Source organism: Erythrolamprus reginae, chromosome 1 (assembly GCF_031021105.1).
Source record: "Erythrolamprus reginae isolate rEryReg1 chromosome 1, rEryReg1.hap1, whole genome shotgun sequence".
Taxonomy (NCBI): Eukaryota; Metazoa; Chordata; class Lepidosauria; order Squamata; family Dipsadidae; genus Erythrolamprus; species Erythrolamprus reginae.
In genome coordinates, this window is record NC_091950.1 from 12049419 (window position 1) to 12069031 (window position 19613).

The 19613-nt window shown below is 41.3% G+C and overlaps 1 protein-coding gene across 1 annotated transcript in view; it reads right to left on the bottom strand.

Annotated features, from left to right (window-relative positions):
* Window positions 1–19613, bottom strand: part of PTPRS (protein tyrosine phosphatase receptor type S) — a 301225-nt gene that overhangs the window by 148881 nt on the left and 132731 nt on the right. The window contains exon 6 of the mRNA XM_070744606.1: window positions 2055–2165. Within this exon, the coding sequence (XP_070600707.1) occupies window positions 2055–2165 (111 nt within the window). The remainder of the gene's footprint in view (window positions 1–2054; window positions 2166–19613) is intronic.

The following is a 19613-nucleotide window of genomic DNA, read 5'->3' on the forward strand; positions in this document are numbered from 1 at the left end:
GGGACGTTGGCATACCAAGCATCCCCTGTGGGAGATAAAACTAGCAGAATAAGAGTTGGAAGGGACTTTGGAGGTCTTCTAGTCCAACCCCCTTTTCAAGCAGGAGATCCTATATCATTCCAAACCAATGTCGGACCAATCTCTTCTTAAAAATTCCAGTGTTTGGAGCATACCTAACTTCTAGTGGCAAGTCGTTCCAGTGTTTAATTCTTCTCAATGTCAGGAAACGTCTCCTTAGTTCTAGGTTGGTTCTTGCTTTAATAGAGTAGAATAGAGCTTAAAGGGACCTGGGAGGTCTTCTAGTCCAGCCCTTCGCTCAAGCAGGAGAACCTATACTATTTCAGATAAGTGACTGTCCAGTCTCTTTTAAAAAACCTAAGTTTGGGAAGAGGTAGGAATTGAAAATCACTTGAATTTTAAACCTTTGAAAGGATAACCCTCGTCTTCAAATTCTTCCTACACATTTTACTAAGGGACAGAAATCTTCTCATTTGTTGGTAATCTTCAACTTATGACAACTTGTCCTAAGTTATGACGGTGCTGGAAAAAATGGTGACTTGTAACTGATCCTCATACTTAAAAATAGTCATAGGCAATTATTAAAATCTGGGCACTTGGCAAATATTTACTGATGGTTGCAGGATCTTGGAATCACGTGATCATATTTGTGATCTTCCCAGGGATCTATACTATAAGCCAAGTCAATGGAGAAGCTGGGTTCAGTTAACAACCCCAGACTCGCTTAACAATGGTAGGAAAAAAAGGTGTAAAATTGACCACGATTCAGTTAACATCTGCATTGCTTGCAACTGGAGGTAGTGTAGTCGTAAGCCTGCAATTGCTTTAAAAATCTGCTTCCGGGGTTAGATCAACATTTTTCAATCTTGGCAACTTGAAGATATCTGGACTTCAACTCCCAGAATTCCCCAAGCCAGCATTTGCTGGCAGGGGAATTCTGGGAGTTGAAGTCCAGACAACTTCAAATTGTCAAGATTGGGAAACACTAGGTGTTTCTATCTAGTCCATACTGGTAGTCATAAAAACATAGAAGACCTCATGGTCCATCTGCCTTCATACTATTTCCTGTATTTTATCTTAGGATCGATATGTGTTTATTCCAGGCATGTTTAAATTCAGTTACTGTGGATTTGCTAACCACGTCTGCTAGACGTTTGTTCCAAGCATCTACTCTTTCAGTAAAATAATATTTTCTCACATTGCTTCTGATCTTTCCCCCAACTAACCTCAGATTGTGCCCCTTTGTTCTTGTGTTCACTTTCCTATTAAAAACACTTCCCTCCTGAACCTTTTAAACCCTTTTAACATATTTAAATGTTTCTATCATGTTGCCCCTTTTCCTTCTGTCCTTCAGACTATATACAGTAGATTGAATTCATGAAGTCTTATGCTTAAGACCTTCCACCATTCTTGTAGCCCGTCTTTGGACCCGTTCAATTTTAACAATATCTTTTTGTAGGTGAGGTCTCCAGAATTGAACATAGTACAGTATTCCAAATGTGGTCTGACCAGTGCTTTATATAGCAGGATCACAATCTCCCTCTTCCTGCTTGTTATACTTCTAGCTATGCAGCCAAGCATCCTACTTGCTTTCCCTACCGCATGACTGCACTGTTCACCCATTTTGAGACTGTCAGAAATCACTACCCCTAAATCCTTCTCCTCTGAAGTTGCATGACAATTGTCCAGTGAGTTTGGCCCGAACACTGGAAGATTTTAAGAAGAGACACAACAGCTACTTGTCTGGGATGGTACAGGGTTTTTTTTGCTTGAGCAAGGGGCTGGACTAGAAGACCTCCAAGGTCCCTTCCAGCTCTATTCTGATTGACTGCTGGCTCATTTTTAAACGACCGTCCACTAGGACTCTAATTAACTAAAACTTCCTTCGAGAGAGGCTGTCAACTCGACTTCTTCCACCTCGTAAAAAAGGCCACGCAAGGCTCCTGAAAGAAAGGCCTTGGAGTTCCTGTGCGCATGCGTGTGAAGGGCGGGCAGGGGTCACATTTGCCATTCTTGTGAGTCACGGCGCTCCCTACCTCTCACGTATAGGTTGGCGGGCGAAGAATAGCGCACTCCGGCACTGTTGCTGGCGACGCACTCATATTTGCCCTGGTCCGTCTCTTCGCTGCTCTCGATCTGAAGGCCACCTGGGCGGGAAAAGACAACAAGACAAAAAGGAAAGAGGAGATGCCGAGAAATATGTTAATTGTCGACCGAGGGCAGATGGGGCACAAAAGGGAGAAACTTGGCTCTAATGTGCCGAACACACCGATTATTACTGATAGCATATCCAGAGCTCAGGGCTGAATTGTGGTGCGTTCTGAGCGACGTTTTTTTTTTCTTTTTGCAGACATCTCATGAGCCAACTAGGTAACATCATCAGTGCTAGAAGAGAGTGGGAGTTGCTCTCTATTTATACCCTCGCCCTATCAAGGTTGGTGAGAATATGATTTTCCTCGCTGGTAGTTTCTCAATTAGGGTATTGTTTCTAATTTGTTTGTCAGGTGTTACCCCCTGCTTATATGTGTATCAAGTGTTGATGACAAGGTCTTTTTGGTTCCTTTTTAGTTTTTTTAAAATTTTGAATGACATATACGAGGGTTGCCGAGAATGTAATGCACTTTTTTTTCCTCAGCCTACAGTAATAGTACGAATGCGAAACTTTAGCAATATACTGCTAAAATAAATAAATAAATGGAACATTTAAACAACACAATATAACTCCAAGTAAATCAAACTTCTGTGAAATCAAATTGTCCACGTAGGAAGCAACATTGATTGACAATCAATTTCATTTTGTTGTCAGCACATTCAACTTTGTACAGAACAAAGTATTCAATGAGAATATTTCAATCATTCAGTTCTAAGATGTGATATTTGAGTGTTCCCTTTATTTTTTTGAGCAGTGTACATTATTTGAATTTTCAGGAGTGCGTGTATAAATTTTGTGCTTCTTCAGACAGATAGTGTAGCTGCAGCCGTGTTTTGAAATGACGTCTGTAAGTGATGTACGTTACAAGCAGCGTGGCGTCATTGAATTTCTCACTGCAGAGAAAGAAACTGTTGGGAACATTCACAAATATTTGTGGACAGTTTATGGAGAATCTGCAGTCGACTGAAGTACGGTTAGTCGCTGGGCACAGAGGGTGAGTATGAAGAGGCGATTCGCACAGTGCAGAAATGGCTTCGTGACCAGAACAAGGAGTGGTACTGACAGGGTATACATACCCTTGTGCCTTGCTGGAGGAAGATCATAGAATGGGATGGAGACTATAGGGGGAAAAATAGGGAGTGTAGAAGAAACATCATTCTTTCTTGTGTGTAAGTTTCATTGTGTTCAATAAATAATTGATGAAGAAAAAAAATGTGGTGCATTACTTTCTGGGTGACCCTCGTAAATAAATGTCAACCATGAACCAACCCTGCATCCTTCTAGCTCTGATGATATTTTCTAGTTGGGTCATGAAACTTCAGCAAGAAAACAGCAAAGCTTGGAGAACACCAAAGCCCCCACAATGCAATTTATTCCTGTGCTAACTCTTTCCTGCAATCTGATATATTCTTCCTACCATTAGGCTGCACTTTCCTCTTCAGCCTTAAAAAGCCACAATTTTCTGTGGTTATTCCAGCTGCCAGGTTGGGTTTGGCCACATCCCAAAGCAACAATAACAAAAACTCCATGAAGCAAACAGCTTTTGGGATGTTATAGGGCTGTGATGGCGAACCTATGGCACGCGTGTCCAAAGCGGCACGTGAAGCCATGTCACCTGGCACATGGAGTCTTGCCTGTTTGTCTTCTGGGTTTCTAGCATGCATGTGCACGCGACGATCAGATGTCCTTTGAATGCATGGCAGCGCCGAAAACCGGTATGCCCATATGCGCCGGCCAGCTGATTGTCAGATTCGCATGCACGCCAAAACCCAGAAGTTTGGCTTTTCGGGAGCGCGACCCCAACAAGTGTGTTTGTGCGCGCACAATGTTTCAGGTGTGACCTTTTTGGCACTCGGTGCCGAAAAGGTTCGCCATCACTGCTGTCCAACTTTGGTTAAGAATGTAGCATTTTTCTCACTGTCACTAAAATCTGCGCATTGCAATGTCCCATCTCCAAGGAAAGTTCCTACAAACCGAAGTCGTGTTTGCAATCTGTACAACTTTAAGATGTGTGGACTTCAACTCCCAGAATACCCCAGCCAGCATAGAATTCTGGGAGCTGAAGTCCACTCGTCTTAAAGGAGCCCAGGTTGAAAAACACTGATGCAGACCAATACTATCTTGATTATAAAGTTCTAACAACAAAATCTAAATGTGCTTTTCCCTCCCAATCTTTGCTGATCTAGGGAGGGTCTTGCCTGAGAGATTTGTATATGTTAGTCGTACCCTCCTTCCTCCTATCCCCCAGGGCCATTTCATCCTGGCCTCTGTCTGGAGCTATGGAAAATCTACCACCATATCATCAACTCTTCAAAGCTCCTGGTCCTCAGGATTTCACAGCTCAAGGTTTACTGTCTCTATGGATGGAGGCAGAGTTATGGAAGTTCCTCCACCAAACCTCGTCCTCAGCATCTCACAATCCAAGGTTGACTGCCCCTGTGGATGGAGGTTCTCAATAAAAATTTCTAGGAAATGGCCCTGACGGATCAGAGCAATATTGTAAATTCTTCCTGTGTGGAAAGATGCAGCAAAAATAAAATAAAATAAAATAAATAATAAAATAATAAAATAAATATATATAAAATAATAAAATAAAGTAAAAATATATAAATAATAAAATAAAATAAAAATATATAAAATAAAATAATAAAATAAAAATATTAAAATAAAATAAAATAATAATAAAATAAAATGTATATGTATTTTGCTGCTGGTCTTCAAGATTTGGTCTTTGGACCATCCAAATTAGGGTAGGGTTAATTTTCTGCTATTTAGCAAGGCAGCTAAAAATGAATTATCCCTCTTTTGTAAAGGATTTACCAGAGGATTCCAGGAGGATGAGGAAAAAATAGACTTCTGCATGAAAAAAACCACAATTTTTTTGTTCTGATTTTGTACGCCTCTTATATTTCCAGGAGAGATTTCTCCTCCTGTTTTGTTTTATTCCACACCAGAAAACACCATTGCGATTTCATTGAAAATAAAAAATTTAAAAATTTCCCACTTTTGGTCTCCTGCACTGTGGAGCTGTGTCACATTAACTCTTGTCATCTCGGTGGAATGTGGAAAAGAGTTATTCTTAGATACGTCCCTCCACACGCACACACAAAAACCATACACATTCTACCTCCCATCGGAGCTTCTGAGAAAACAGCTTTTTAATTATGGGTTTTTTAGTTTTTAAATATTACATTTGTATTTTATAGTGTTCACTATTGCTGTGAGCCGCCCCGAGTCTACGGAGAGGGGCAGCATACAAATGTAATAAATAATAATAATAATAATAATAATAATAATAATAATAATAATAATGATAAACCTGCAGGACAATAAATTGCAAATAAGCCAAGCATTGAAGAAGTCTTCCACCTCTTCTGAGGTGCCTCAGGTCCATCCAGACAGGAGAAAGGAGAATGTACCAGAAGGAACTCTGTGTGTGTGTGTGTGTATATGTCACCTGTTTTTTTCTGAATTTGAAAATTTAATTATATATATATTTACACATATACCGTATTTTTTTGGAATATAAAGCGCACCTCCCCCCCCCCATCTTATACACAGAATACAGCCATTTTTGATGTCCTTAAGCCTTGCACCCCGCCTGCAGAGAGCTCTTGGGAGCTGGGGAATGGCAAAAATGCCCGTTTTTGCAAAAAAACCAACAACCCGGCCTGTTCGTCACCACTTCTTTCACAGAAATGGGGTGGAAAAAGGGACTGGGGAGAATGCAGAATGCTCCTGGGGACTGGGGAAGGCAAAATGCCTCCATTTTTGTGAGAAAAGAGGCAAAACATGGCCGGTTTTTCACAAAAAATGGCCAGTTTTTCACAAAAAATGGGGGCATTTTTTGCCATCCCCCAGCACCCAAGACCTGTCTGCAGCCTCCCCGGACCCTTTGCCCACCCAATTTTTGTGAAAAAAACCAGCTAAAAAATGGCCGGTTTTTCACAAAACAAGGAGCTGTTTTTGCCTTCTAATTACCTCACCTCGCATGACTGGAGGGGGAATTCTGGGAGTTGAAGTCCACAAGTCTTAAAGCTGTCAAGTTTGAAGTTTGTAAAAAGTGTACATGGTTGTAAAATGTATTCTGCTACACTGGTATTTTATTAAATAATATATTACTACATGATTTGGTTCAGAATACTTTTTTCCCTTGTTTTCCACCTCTAAAATTTAGGTGCGTTTTATACTCCGAAAAATACTGTGTGTATGTATGTATGTATGTATGTATGTATGTATGTATGTATGTATGTATATTGTTGTTGTTGTTATTATTATTATTTATTAGATTTGTATGCAGCCCCTCTCCGTAGACTCGGGGCGGCTCACAGTAATAATAAAAACAATGTACAATAACAAATCTAATATTTAAAAATATCTAAAAACCCCTTACTTAAAAACAACACATACACACAAACATACCATACATAAATTATAGTCTACGGAGAGGGGCAGCATACAAATCTAATTAATTAATTAATTAATTAATTAATTAATAAATAAAATAAAATAAAATAAAATAAAATATAGGCCTGGGTGAGATGTATGTATGTATGTATGTATGTATGTATGTGTATGTATGTGTATGTGTGTGTGTGTGTTTCGTAGATTTTCAGGAATTATATGTATGTGGATTATTGTGAGTTCGGGTTTTTCCCCGTGTAATATTAAAATTAAATAAATTAAGTTAAATTAAAATTAAAATATTACACAGGGAAAAACCTGAACTTCTATTAATATAATAGAATCACAGAATAGAATAGAGTACAGAGTAGAGTAGAATTGAAATAGAGAATAGAATAGAAAATAGAATAGAACAGAACAGAATAGAATTCTTTATTGGCCAAGTGTGATTGGATACACAAGGAATTTGTCTTGGTGCAAATGCTCTCAGTGTACATAAAAGAAAATATACACACAAGGAATTTGTCTTGATGCATATGCTCTCACTGTACATAACAGAAAATATACATTTGTCAAGAATAGAAGAATAGAGTAGATAGAATAGAGTAGAGTAGGGTAGAGTAGAGTAGAGTAGAGTAGAATAGAATTTTATTGGCCAAGTGTGATTGGACACAAGGAATTTGTCTTGGTGCATAGGCTCTCAGTGTACATAAAGGAAAATATACATTTGTCAAGAATAGAAGAATTTAATAGAATAGAATAGAATAGAATAGAATTCTCTATTGGCCAAGTGTGATTGGACCCACAAGGAATTTGTTTTTGGTGCAGATGCTCTCAGTGTACATAAGGAAAATAAAATACATTCATCAAAAATACACACACACAGAGGTTTGTGTGTGTGTATACATATACATACGCACACAGGAAATATATATAAATATATATTTATATTTCCTATAGATATACAGTATTTATATACAGGGTGTGATATTATTATACAGTACATGTGCTGCCAAAAAAGTCAGAATTCAGAGGGAAGGAGGGAAAGAAAAAGGAAGGAATAGAAAACAGAGGAGATACACAGGAAGCAGGAAAAGACATTTCCCAACAGTGACGACAGGGTAACACAATTCTGGATTGGGGAAAAGAAAGAACCAACAACAGGCCACGCAACTACATGGAACAATAACTGGTTATAACCAAGAGGAAAAAATACAGTTTTTTGGTGGTTGTTTATTTTAAGGGAAAGGGACAACAATTGTGCTCTCCCCAGCACAAAGCCAGTGGATCTTACCTCGGATTGGAGTACCTTCTGTAAGAAAAAGAAACACAAAACAAACAAACAAACAAAAAAAGAAAAAGAACAACAAACACAGAAGTGAAAAGCCAAGTGGGGGGAAAATGGGATTTTTCTTTTTCTTTTTCTTGCAGGACTAGCCAGTGGGAGGAAGGCACCCAGGGAAAAAAATTGGGCGAGTGAGTTTCTAAGGCTGCTTTTCCGAGATGTGATTTGTGTTGGCGCGAGGCGGGACACACAAAAGTAGTCCTCGACTTACGACCGTCAATTCGAAGTTACCACGGCACTGAAAAAAATGGCGGCTTGCAACCGGTCCTCACACTTACGACCATCGCTGCATCTCCAGAGTTACCCGATCAACATTTGGACACCTGGCAAACCGGTGTGTATTTAGGATGGTTGTCGCATGTGATTCTCCATTTGCAACTGTCCTAGACAGATTTCCATGAGCAATGTCAAGGGGGCGGGGGGGGGGGCGGGGGGGCGGGGGGGGCTGGATTCGCTTAAAGGCCGCAGGATTCACTTTACCGCAGCAGTGATTTGCTTAACAACCATGGTAAGGAAGGTCGTAAAAGTCAGATGCCGGTCCCTTAATAACCGCCTTGCTGAACAACGGAAATTTTGCTCTCCGTTTTGGCCATATGTCGAGGACTACCTGCAATTTGGGGTTTTTTTGTGCCTATGTTCTCTTTGGTTAAGGGTTATGAGGATGGGTGGAGGGGCTGCTATGATTTGGATAAAATCTCTGAAGACAATCCCCCTCCCCCAGTTTTAGAGAACAAAAATTAATAATTCTGCCTCTTCCTTAAGTTGTTCCTTACCTACCTTGGCTGTTGCAAATAATAATAATAATAATAGCAATTCAGGTAAGATTTAAGATCAAGGCCTATCTCGATCGAGATCTTGACTCAAATTCATGAGGCTTAGAAACCTAGTGGATCTGCTTGGTAAATAATAATTATATATATAATTATTATATTATATTATATTATGTATTATATATATAATTATTATTTACCAAGCAGATCTACTAGGTTGCTAACCCTCATGAATTCAGAAATTGATTGTCAATCAGTGTGGACAGTTTGATTTCACAGACGTTTGATTTACTTGGAGTTATATTGTGTTGTTTAAGTGTTCCCTTTATGTATGTATGTATGTATGTATGTATGTATGTATGTATGTATGTATGTATGTATGTATGAATGTACGTACGTATAATATTCCTTAACTTCTGCAGGCATGCAGGGGGAAAATTAGATTATTTTATGGACCAGAAGGAGAATATAATTTCCATTTTTTCTGTTACCCAGGAAACCTGCAGAAAAAAAACTTGTCAATTAGCAGAACCCAGAAGGCAGTTTGCCTTCAGTGTTAGTAAGAGAACCAAATGGTGTGTGTGTGTGTGTGTGTGTGTGTCTGTGTGTGTGTGTGTAAATCCGACTTATTTTAAAATGCTGTGACTGGGTAGCATTGCCTAGCTCAGGGGTAAGCAAATTTGTCTCTTCTATGACATGTGGACTTCAACTCCCAGAATTCCTGAGCTAGCATGATTGTCTCGGGAATTCTGGGAATTGAAGTCCACAAGTCATAGAAGAGCCAACTCTGCCTACCCCTGGCCTAGCTCAGAGGTCTTCAAACTTGACAACTTTAAGACTTATAGATTTCAACTCCCAGAATTCCCCATTAACAAGCTGGAGAAATCTGGAAGTTGAAGCCCACAAGTCTTAAAGTGGCCAAGTTTGGGGGACATGTAAAATGCCGTAAAGCAGTTTCTTAGCGAAGGCACAAGACCAGAAGTTCTATTTATTTTATTTTTCCCTAGCGTGGCCAATTATAAACCCTTCCATTCTATGGGAAATAAATTTGTTAGCCTGGGAAACGTTACCCTTGTCCCTTCTCCCACTGGCTTTCCAAGGTTTATTTCTCAGTTAAAGAAGTATATTTTGTAAAAAAATTTTTTTTACCCCAATCCTGAAAACAAAGCATAGGATTTCATGGATATTTTTCTGGATCCTGGTTCCTTGGGCATCCCCGAGACTGTCTAATTGTTGGTGGCCCACGCAAATATTTTTAAACATCCCAGCGTTGTTTAAAACTTATGAATAATATCTGCAGGAGAAGCAAGGATAATGCCGTTTTTCCCCCCACCAGCCTTCTGTCCTCCTGCAGTACCAATTATTTGTTTTTCATTTTTTCATTCCCTCCTTCAGTTTCTGTTCTCTTTTTCCCTCCTTCCGTGTCATCCCAATTGCACCATTTTCAGGATCTGGGATAAAAACGCCGTGGTTATTGTTTCTGAATGGTTAACATCCTTGGAGTGGGAAGGGGGGGAGTGTTAGGTGGTTAAAAAGCTGGTTAAGGATCTAGTTAAGATTTAGTTACTAATTAAGAAAAAAGGTTAAACACATTATCTAAAGGAAGAGTTAGCATCTAGTTAAAACTACTGGTTAAGGTTAATCAAAGCAGAGCTTGTTAGCTTGTTGGAATAAAGACAGTAGGCAAGGAAGAGGAGAGGGAATAATGTTAATTAGGACTAGCTACTTTGAAGTAGCAGCTGGGTTTTTTTTTTAAGAGCAAGGAAATAAGAGAGGGAGAAAGTAAGGTTTATTGGGAGAAATAGGATACCCTCAAAAAGAGAGAGGGAGAGGAAGAAAGAAAGAAAGAAAAGGAAGGAAAAGAGAGAAAGAAGAGATGGAAATAAAAAAGGGTGGGAGGGAAGGAGAGAAAGAAGAAAATAAAAGAAAGAAAAGAGGGAGAAAGTGGAAGGAAAGAGGGAGTGTGGGCAGGTGGAAGGCAACTAACGAAGTGAGGAAAGAAGGAAAAAGAAAGAAAGAAGGAAAAGGGAGAAAGGAAGGAAGAAGAAGAGAGGGAAATAAAGGAAGAAAGGAAGAAAAGGAGAGGGAGGATGGGAGGGAAAGAAAGGAAAGAAGGAGGCAGGGAGTGGGGAAGGAAGTGGAAGGAAAGAGGGAGGGAGCGCAGGCAGAGGAAGGAAAGAAACTAAGGGAGTGGCGAAGGAAGGAAAAGGAAAGGAAGGAAAAAAGGAGAGGGAAATAAAGGAAGGAAGGAAAGGAGAGGGAGGAAGGGAGAGAAGGAAGGAAAGAAGGAGGCAGGGAAGGAAGTGGAAGGAAGGAGGGTGAGAGAAAGGAAGAAAGAATGAGGAAGGAGGGAAAGGGAAAGAAGGAAGGAAAAGGCAGAAAGAAAGGAAGAAGAGAGGGAAATGAAAGGGAGAAAGGGAAGGAAGGGGAAAGAAGAAGGAAAAGGTAGAAAAAAAGGAAGAAGAGAGGGAAATGAAAGGGAGAAAGAAAAGAAGGAAGGAACAGAGAAAGAAGGAAAGAAAGAAAGAAAGAAAGAAAGATTTAGATTGGAAAAATATCTGCCATCTATGACTCAATTCCGGAATGGTTTAGCAAAACAGCAAGGGTTGATTGGAGTGAGGAATGGATGCGAACTCCTTTGAAACAACCTGCCTTTTGCAACTGATGGACAGGACTTCCCTCCATCACTCCCAGGACCGTTTTTACTTTAATATACAGTATTTATTAAGTTCCTTTGACAAGGGCAAACAGGAGGGGACGGGATGAGAACTGGACACAGATGGCAGATTTTTTTTCTTTTCCTGTTGGAGTTTCATATCGAAAGAGCTCAAAGAAGGTTTGGGGTCTTTTCCCTCCAAGGCGAGGTGAGAAAAAAAGCCATTATAAAACTCTGATTATGACCGTTTCAGTAGCAGGCCATTTCTGGGATCCTTTTGGTTTAACAACCGGTTCGGTGCGAGTGCGCTTTGCTCACGCATGGGCCTGACACATGCTGCATGCGCACACAGTTTTAACAAAAATATACCTTCCGGTTTCTGCTAGGGGAAAAACACAGCTGAGGCACAGCAATCCGTTCTGCCACACGAATCAGCTGAGAAAATAGAGGTCAATAAAGCGTGGGATTGGCTGGGCCCAGCTGATTGCCCAAACCAGTCTGAACCGGTAGAATCCCATTCCTGCCTGGTGGTCTCCCATCCCGAGACGGGACAGGTCTCTCTGCTTGGTTTGTCTGTCATGAGGCAAAGCCCTCCAAGGCTTTGACAAGAATTCTCAAACTCAATTCATAATTCCTCTCCTAAAACTAAGGCCTGTGATGGCGAACCTACGGCACATGTGCCACAGGTGGCATGCGGAGCCATATTGGAGGTACTGCCCTATGTCAGCTCCAGTGCACATGTGTGTGCTAGCCAGCTGATTTTCGGCCTTGGGGACGGCCATTTTGTCCTCTGGAGTCTTCTGTGAAGGCACCGAGTACAAAAAATAGCCGAACAAGCAAACCAGAAGTTCGGAAAAACGGACTTCTGGTTTTCCCGTTGTGCTGTTTTTTGCACTCCAGAAGTTTCAGGGAAGCTTCCTGAAGCCTCCAGAGTGCAAAAAACAGCGTAACAGGTAAACCGGAAGTCTGTTTTTCTGAACTTCCGGTTTGCTATTTTTTCGCAGCTCCAGGCTTCAGTGAGGCCTATGCACATACATGGGGATGGGGGGGGGCTGTTGTGCAGGGGCAATGGGGGGGGGGGTGTTGCACACACCCTTTTGACACACGAACCAAAAAAGTTTCACCATCACCGCCCTAGGCTGTGTTTGCAAGGGATGCTGGGACTCAGATCCTGTCTCCAAAACCAGCATCTAAATCCCCATCACTTCTGGCAACAATGAGAGGAGGAAGGGGAGGGGTGGGTTTAAAGCCCTCTGCTTATGCTCAGAGACACAGTCCTCCCTGCCTGGGACTAAAGGCCACCTGGAAATTACAGATTGTGGAGCTGAACACACCCACCCACCCAACCCCGTGAAGTTCTCGATGGGTAGGAAAAATATGGGGCGAGATCCTTAAAGTACATCTGTGAGCTGAGCGGAGGCTGCGTCTCCATGGCAACCAAGAGAAGACGGTCCATAGCATCTGCTGATGGAATTCCCTCTGGGAAAGCGGGACTTGGATCGCTTTTCCTGAGGGTCGCTCTCCGAGTTCACCTCCCTGGGTACCTCCTGCAGAAGCACCAGCTCCCAAGGAGGGCATTTGCTCCAAAATATGTTGCATTAAAAACATTAGAATATTTCATGGAGTTTTATCGAAATGCAGGCATCCTAGTGCCAAAATCTTGTGGGGTTACAGTGTTCCCTCGATTTTCACGGGTTCGAACTCCGTGAAAAGTCTATACCACGGTTTTTCAAAAATATTAATTAAAAAATACTCTGCGTTTTTTCCGCCTATACCATGGTTTTTTCCGCCTGATGACACCATATGTCATCGCCAAACTTTCATACGCCTTTCATAAATATTTTTTTAATAAACTTTAATAAATAAACATGGTGAGTAATAATCTAAATGGTTGCTAAGAAAATGGGAAATTGTAATTTAGGAGTTTAAAGTGTTAAGGGAAGGCTTGGGATACTGTTCATAGCCAAAAATAGTGTATTTACTTCCATGTCTCTACTTCGCGGAAATTCAACTTTCGCGTGTGGTCTCGGAACGCATCCCCCGTGAAAATTGAGGGAACACTGTACTTCAATAAGTCACTGGTCGCTAAACTGAGGAAAGGCTCCCAGGGACTAAAAATCCCAAAAGCAGGAAAATAAGGGAGAGAGAAAAAAGAGAAAAAACAGGGAATGTTTTGCCCACACCGTGGAAACTCTGTGTTTTCCTGATCATCATTTATGCATTTTTGCTTTATCCTCTTGCTTCTCGTGAAGAGTTAAATAGGGAAAGAGCAAAATATTAATTACCCCCATTTGAAATGTCCTGTTTTGCGTTTAAAAATATATACCAGTGGCTGCCTCCATAAATGAGAAAAGCACAAGAAATATTCTGCAGGACATTCAAAGTTCGGTAAAATATGAAATTTTAAAACAGAGGTCCCCAAACTTGGCAACTTTAGGACTTGCTAAGATTTCAACTCCCAGAATTCTCCAGCTGGGAGTTGAAGTCCACAAGTTTTAAAGTTGCCATGTTTGAAGACCTCCGTTTTAAAAAATGGACAAAAAACCCTGTGATGTTGGCAAGGCCTTTTTTCACACCCCTTTCCTGCAAAGCAAACCGATATTCCCCCTCCCCTACAAACCCCCCCCCAACATGTTTTCTCTTCGATGTGAAACTCCAAACCTCAATTCTGTTTGCAGAGGCAAAGTAGAAAGAAGATAAAGGAAAGCGATTTTTAGGGACCAAGCTGTGGAATTATTTGGGGAATTCCAGGTCAAGGCTCTGCATTTTGTATTTATTTCTCCTCCCCCCAACCCCCCACCCCCCCCCCGGGCAGGATTCTAACCCAAGTCAGAAAGTTTGTGGAAATGCAGATAGAAGTTCCAAGCTTTGGTGGGTGAAAAGGGGAATAAAATTCGGGATTGATTGATTTATTTTTTTGCAGCCTGCAATACCCCATTTCTGAGTTAGTTCAACCGGGATAAAGATAAAGATAATCCTAGGGAAAATAAGGCGTTAGTAACGGGAGAGGCATGCCTTTATAAAAGGAAAAAAAAGCTATTGAGACAGAATTAGTTTAAGAGGTGGGAAGATTAAGGACAGGGAAGATGTGGACAGCAGCCGTTTTAGAGTTGTTAATTTTTTTTTTACTTCTAAAAGAAGGATCGATTGATTTAAATGGAAACCTCACTTACCAAAGGTATCTGAAGGTAACAAAACGAAAAAGGAAACAGAAAAACAAAATACAAAGGAGACGGTTGTTATAAGCCAGTTACTTGAAAACAAGAACAAGAACAACAACAAAAAAGTACATAAAATACATACCACATATATACATAGAAACACAGATTGTATCATAACAGTTTAGATCACCGTGCCCAAAGCAGCTAGGGGAGAAGAGATTCCAAGGGACATTTTTACACTTCGGGGGGGGGGGGGGATACCAGAATTCGAAACCAGACATCTCTACGGGCACCTTGAACAATTTCCCCAAGTTTTGAAATAGGCTGTTCTAACCATTTGGGCTAAATTTGAACTCCCGACCCTGCCAGCAAGGCTGAAGTGAGCCATTCGAGGCTTGTGGTTTATTTCAAACTCAAGTGGTTGGTTTTAAATTAAAAGCAAATTTAATTTAATTTAATTTAATTTATAAGCCTTCCAATTCCTTTCGGACTCTGGGCAGTATGATGCCTGCTTTTCCTTCTGTAGTGTGGGAGGAAAAAAAACCCACCCATCCCTTCTAGAAACATAGAAGTCTGATGGCAGAAAAAGACCTTATGGTCCATCTTGGCTGCCCTTATACTATTTCCTGTATTTTATCTTAGGATGGATATATGTTTATCCCAGGCAGGTTTAAGTTCAGTTATTGTGGATTTACCAACCACGTCTGCTGGAAGTTTGTTCCAAGGATCTACTACTCTTTCAGTAAAATAATATTTTCTCACGTTGCTTCTGATCTTTCCCCCAACTAACTTCAGATTGTGCCCCCTTGTTCTTGGGTTCACTTTCCTATTAAAAACACTTCCCTCCTGGACCTTATTTAACCCTTTCACATATTTAAATGTTTCGATCACATCCCCCCTTTTCCTTCTGTCCTCCAGACTATACAGATGGAGTTCATGAAGTCTTTCCTGATCCGTTTTATGCTTAAGACCTTCCACCATTCTTGTAGCCCGTCTTTGGACCCGTTCCATTTTATCAATATCTTTTTGTAGGTGAGGTCTCCAGAACTGGACACAGTATTATTCCAAATGTGGTCTCACCAGCGCTCTATATAAGGGGATCACAATCTCCCTCTTCCTGCTTGTTATACCTCTAGCTATGCAGCCAAGCATCCTAATTGCTTTCCCTACCGCCTGACTGCACTGTTCACCCATTTTGAGACTGTCAGAAATCACTACCCCTAAATCCTTCTCTTCTGAAGTTTTTGCTAACACAGAACTGCCAATACAATACTCAGATTGAGGATTCCTTTTCCCCAAGGGCATTATTCTAGAATAATGAAATATATTTTGTGCCCATTGACAGAAGATTTTGGGCCAGCCAATTCACAAAATAAAAGAACTTATTTTTATTTATTATTTTTATTTATTTGACTTCTATGCCGCCCAATCCCGAAGGACTCAGGGCGGCTTACAAAATGATGTAATAAATACAAAAAGAAGTCAAATATAACATATCCAAAACTAAACCCTGTAATAAAACCCATGTGTATAAAAACCAGTCATAATCCTTCGCCTCCAAGGATGTGATTAAAATTGACATTCTCCTCCACCCAAATACTAAGAACAGGACATGAGCCTTTCAGGAAGGGGTTTCAAACTCAAGGCCCCGGGCGTTAGATCTGGCCCATGGGGCCATCCTACAGTGGTGGGTTTGTGGGCGCGCGACGCTTCTGTGCATGCGCAGAAGCTCCGTGGTGACGTTATGCTGGGTGGGCGGAGTCTCCCGCTTGCTCTGCTTCCGGTTCGCCCGAATACCACACTGAAGCGGTAGGGACGCACAAGCAGGGAGAGGAAAGGAGAAAGAGAAAGAGGAAAGCAAAAGATGGGAAGACAGCAAGGAAGGAAAAAGGCGAAAAGAGAAGAAAGCAGAAGGAAGAGAGAAGGAATAAGATGGGAGGAGAGGAAGGAGGGAAGGAAGATGAGAAGGATAGAAGGAAGGAAGAATGGAAGGAAGGAAGGAAAGAAAGAAAGAAGATGAGAAGGAAAGAAGGAAGGAAGGTGAGAAGGAAAGAAGGAAGGAAGGAAGGAAGGAAAGAAGATGAGAAGGAAAGAAGGAAGGAAGATGAGAAGGAAGAAGGAAGGAAGATAAGAAGGAAGAAGGAAGGAAGAATGGAAGGAAGGAAGGAAAGAAGATGAGAAGGAAAGAAGGAAGGAAGATGAGAAGGAAGGAAGGAAGATGAGAAGAATAAAAAGAAGGAAGGAAGATGAGAAGGATAGAAGGAAGGAAGAATGGAAGGAAGGTGAGAAGGAAAGAAGGAAGGAAGGAAGGAAGGAAGATGAGAAGACTAAAAAGAAGGAAGGGAGGAAGGTGAGAAGGAAGGAAGGAACGTGAGAAGGGAAAAAAGGAAGAAAGGAAGGAAGGAAGAAAGAAAGAAAGGAGAGTGAGTGAGTGAGGGTCTCAGGGAAGTCTTGCCTTAGACGTAGCCACCACTCGTGTGCCCCCTCTGACATAATTGATGTCAAACTGGCCACGCCCACACCGGGCCCTCCAAAGTCAAACAACCCTGCTGTGGCCCTCAACGAAATTGAGTTTGACACCCCTGCTTTAGGACACAATAGGGTTAACCCACCAGCCTTTACAGTAGCAAAACCCACAAGCCCCTTCACTACACAACCCCCCAAGCTTCAAAGTCACAGAAGCCCATAAAGGTCCATCCCCTCATTCAACCGGTTCTTCAGCTGCCCCAGAACTGCATGCTGTCTTTGTAGCTCTGTTCCACAAAAGTTTCCAATTGGATTTTCCTTCCAACAAGTAGGACAGGGCTTCCCAACCTTGATGACTTTAAGACAACGTGGATTTCAACTCCTAGAATTCCCCAGCCGCAAGGCTGGCTGGGGAATTCTGGGAGTTGAAGTCCACACTTCCATGGGAAACTGTTGTGTAGGAGAAAAACCATAGAGACCAGATACTCATAGAGAGACCCAACAGGAAGCATCCTCGAAAAAAGGAATATTTGGGTTTCGAGGTGACAGTTTTGTTATGGAAATGTACATTCCTGCCCCCACTCTTTCCCCTACGTGCTAATGGTTCCCCCACGGCGCAATTTGCAAAAGGGTCAATTGATGAGATGCAAAATATTCTCTAACAGCTTCCTGTCTCTTGTTTCTCTCCTTCCTTTGGAAGAATAGAAATCTTAAAAGCGGCCCATCAAACAGCAGGGAGAAATCACAGCCTTTCAGAAATGCAAAGTCATAATAACCACATTGTGTGTGTTTTTTTAAAAGCATCTAGGAAAAGCTCTCAAAATACAGGTAGACCTCGATTTACGACCGTTTGTTTTTTACAACCTTTTTATGATCGTGGTCAAAATCCAGATGTTTGGCAACTTTCCAGGTTTATCCCGATTTTTTATTTTTCTCATTTAGAATTGCCTGGAATTGAATTTCGCACGGGGCAGAAAGCGAAACATAGAAACATAGAAGTCTGACGGCAGAAAAAGACCTCGTGGTCCATCTAGTCTGCCCTTATACTATTTCCTGTATTTTATCTTACAATGGATATATGTTTATTGCAGGCATGTTTAAATTCAGTTACTGTGGATTTACCAACCATGTCTGCTGGAAGTTTGTTCCAAGGATCTACTACTCTTTCAGTAAAATAATATTTTCTCATGTTGCTTTTGATCTTTCCCCCAACTAACTTCAGATTGTGTCCCCTTGTTCTTGTGTTCACTTTCCTATTAAAAACACTTCCCTCCTGGACCAGATCCGTTTGCGAAGTGGGACAATTTAGTTTTTTTGTGTTTTCTCAGAGAAGGTGGAGGGTGTGTGTGTGTGTGTGTGTGTGTGTGTGTGTGTAGAAACAAAACTTTCGCATCCTTGCTGGACTCGGGCGGGAGTTCAAAATGCCAATCCGACAACATGGAGAACAGCGTAGGAGACGGAGAAACAAATGATTCAGCTCCAGTCACCCTTCAGCGCAACCCACGGATTTTGTACCAGGCAAGAAAGAGGAGGCCAATTAGCCTCTGTGACACATTTCCAGAAAGCCCAAGTCGAATTTTTCAAGGGGTCGGTGGGAGGAATGACTTCAAAATGGCTGCTCCAGATTCGGACTCGATCAACATAGAAACATAGAAGTCTGACGGCAGGAAAAGACCTAATGGCCCATCGAGTCTGCCCTTATACTATTTTCTGTATTTTATCTTAGGATGGATATATGTTTATCCCAGGCATGTTTAAATTCAGTGACTGTGGAATTACCAACCACGTCTGCTGGAAGTTTGTTCCAAGGATCTACTACTCTTTCAGTAAAATAATATTTTCTCATGTTGCTTTTGATCTTTCCCCCAACTAACTTCAGATTGTGTCCCCTTGTTCTTGTCTTCACTTTCCTATTAAAAACACTTCCCTCCTGGACCTTATTTAACCCTTTAATATATTTAAATGTTTCGATCATGTCCCCCCTTTCCCTTCTGTCCTCCAGACTCTACAGATGGAGTTCATTAAGTCTTTCCTGATACGTTTTATGCTTAAGACCTTCCACCATTCTTGTAGCCCGTCTTTGGACCCGTTCAATTTTGTCAATATCTTTTTGTAGGTGAGGTCTCCAGAACTGAACACAGTATTCCAAATGGGGTCTCACCAGCGCTCTATACAGCGGGATCACAATCTCCCTCTTCCTGCTTGTTATACCTCTAGCTATGCAGCCAAGCATCCTACTTGCTTTCCCTACCGCCTGACTGCACTGCTCACCCATTTTGAGACTGTCAGAAATCACTACCCCTAAATCCTTTTCTTCTGAAGTATTTGCTAACACAGAACTGCCAATACAATACTCAGATTGAGGATTCCTTTTCCCCAAGTGCATTATTTTACATTTGGAAACATTAAACTGCAGTTTCCATTGCTTTGACCATTTATCTAGTAAAGCTAAATCATTTACCATATTACAGACGCCTCCAGGAATATCAACCCTATTGCACACTTTAGAGTCATCAGCAAATAGGCAAACCTTTCCTTCCAAACCTTCCCCTATGTCACTTACAAAGGGGAATAGGACCCAGAACAGACCCTTGTGGCCCACCGCTTGTAACCTGTCTCTGCTCAGAATACTCGCCGTTAA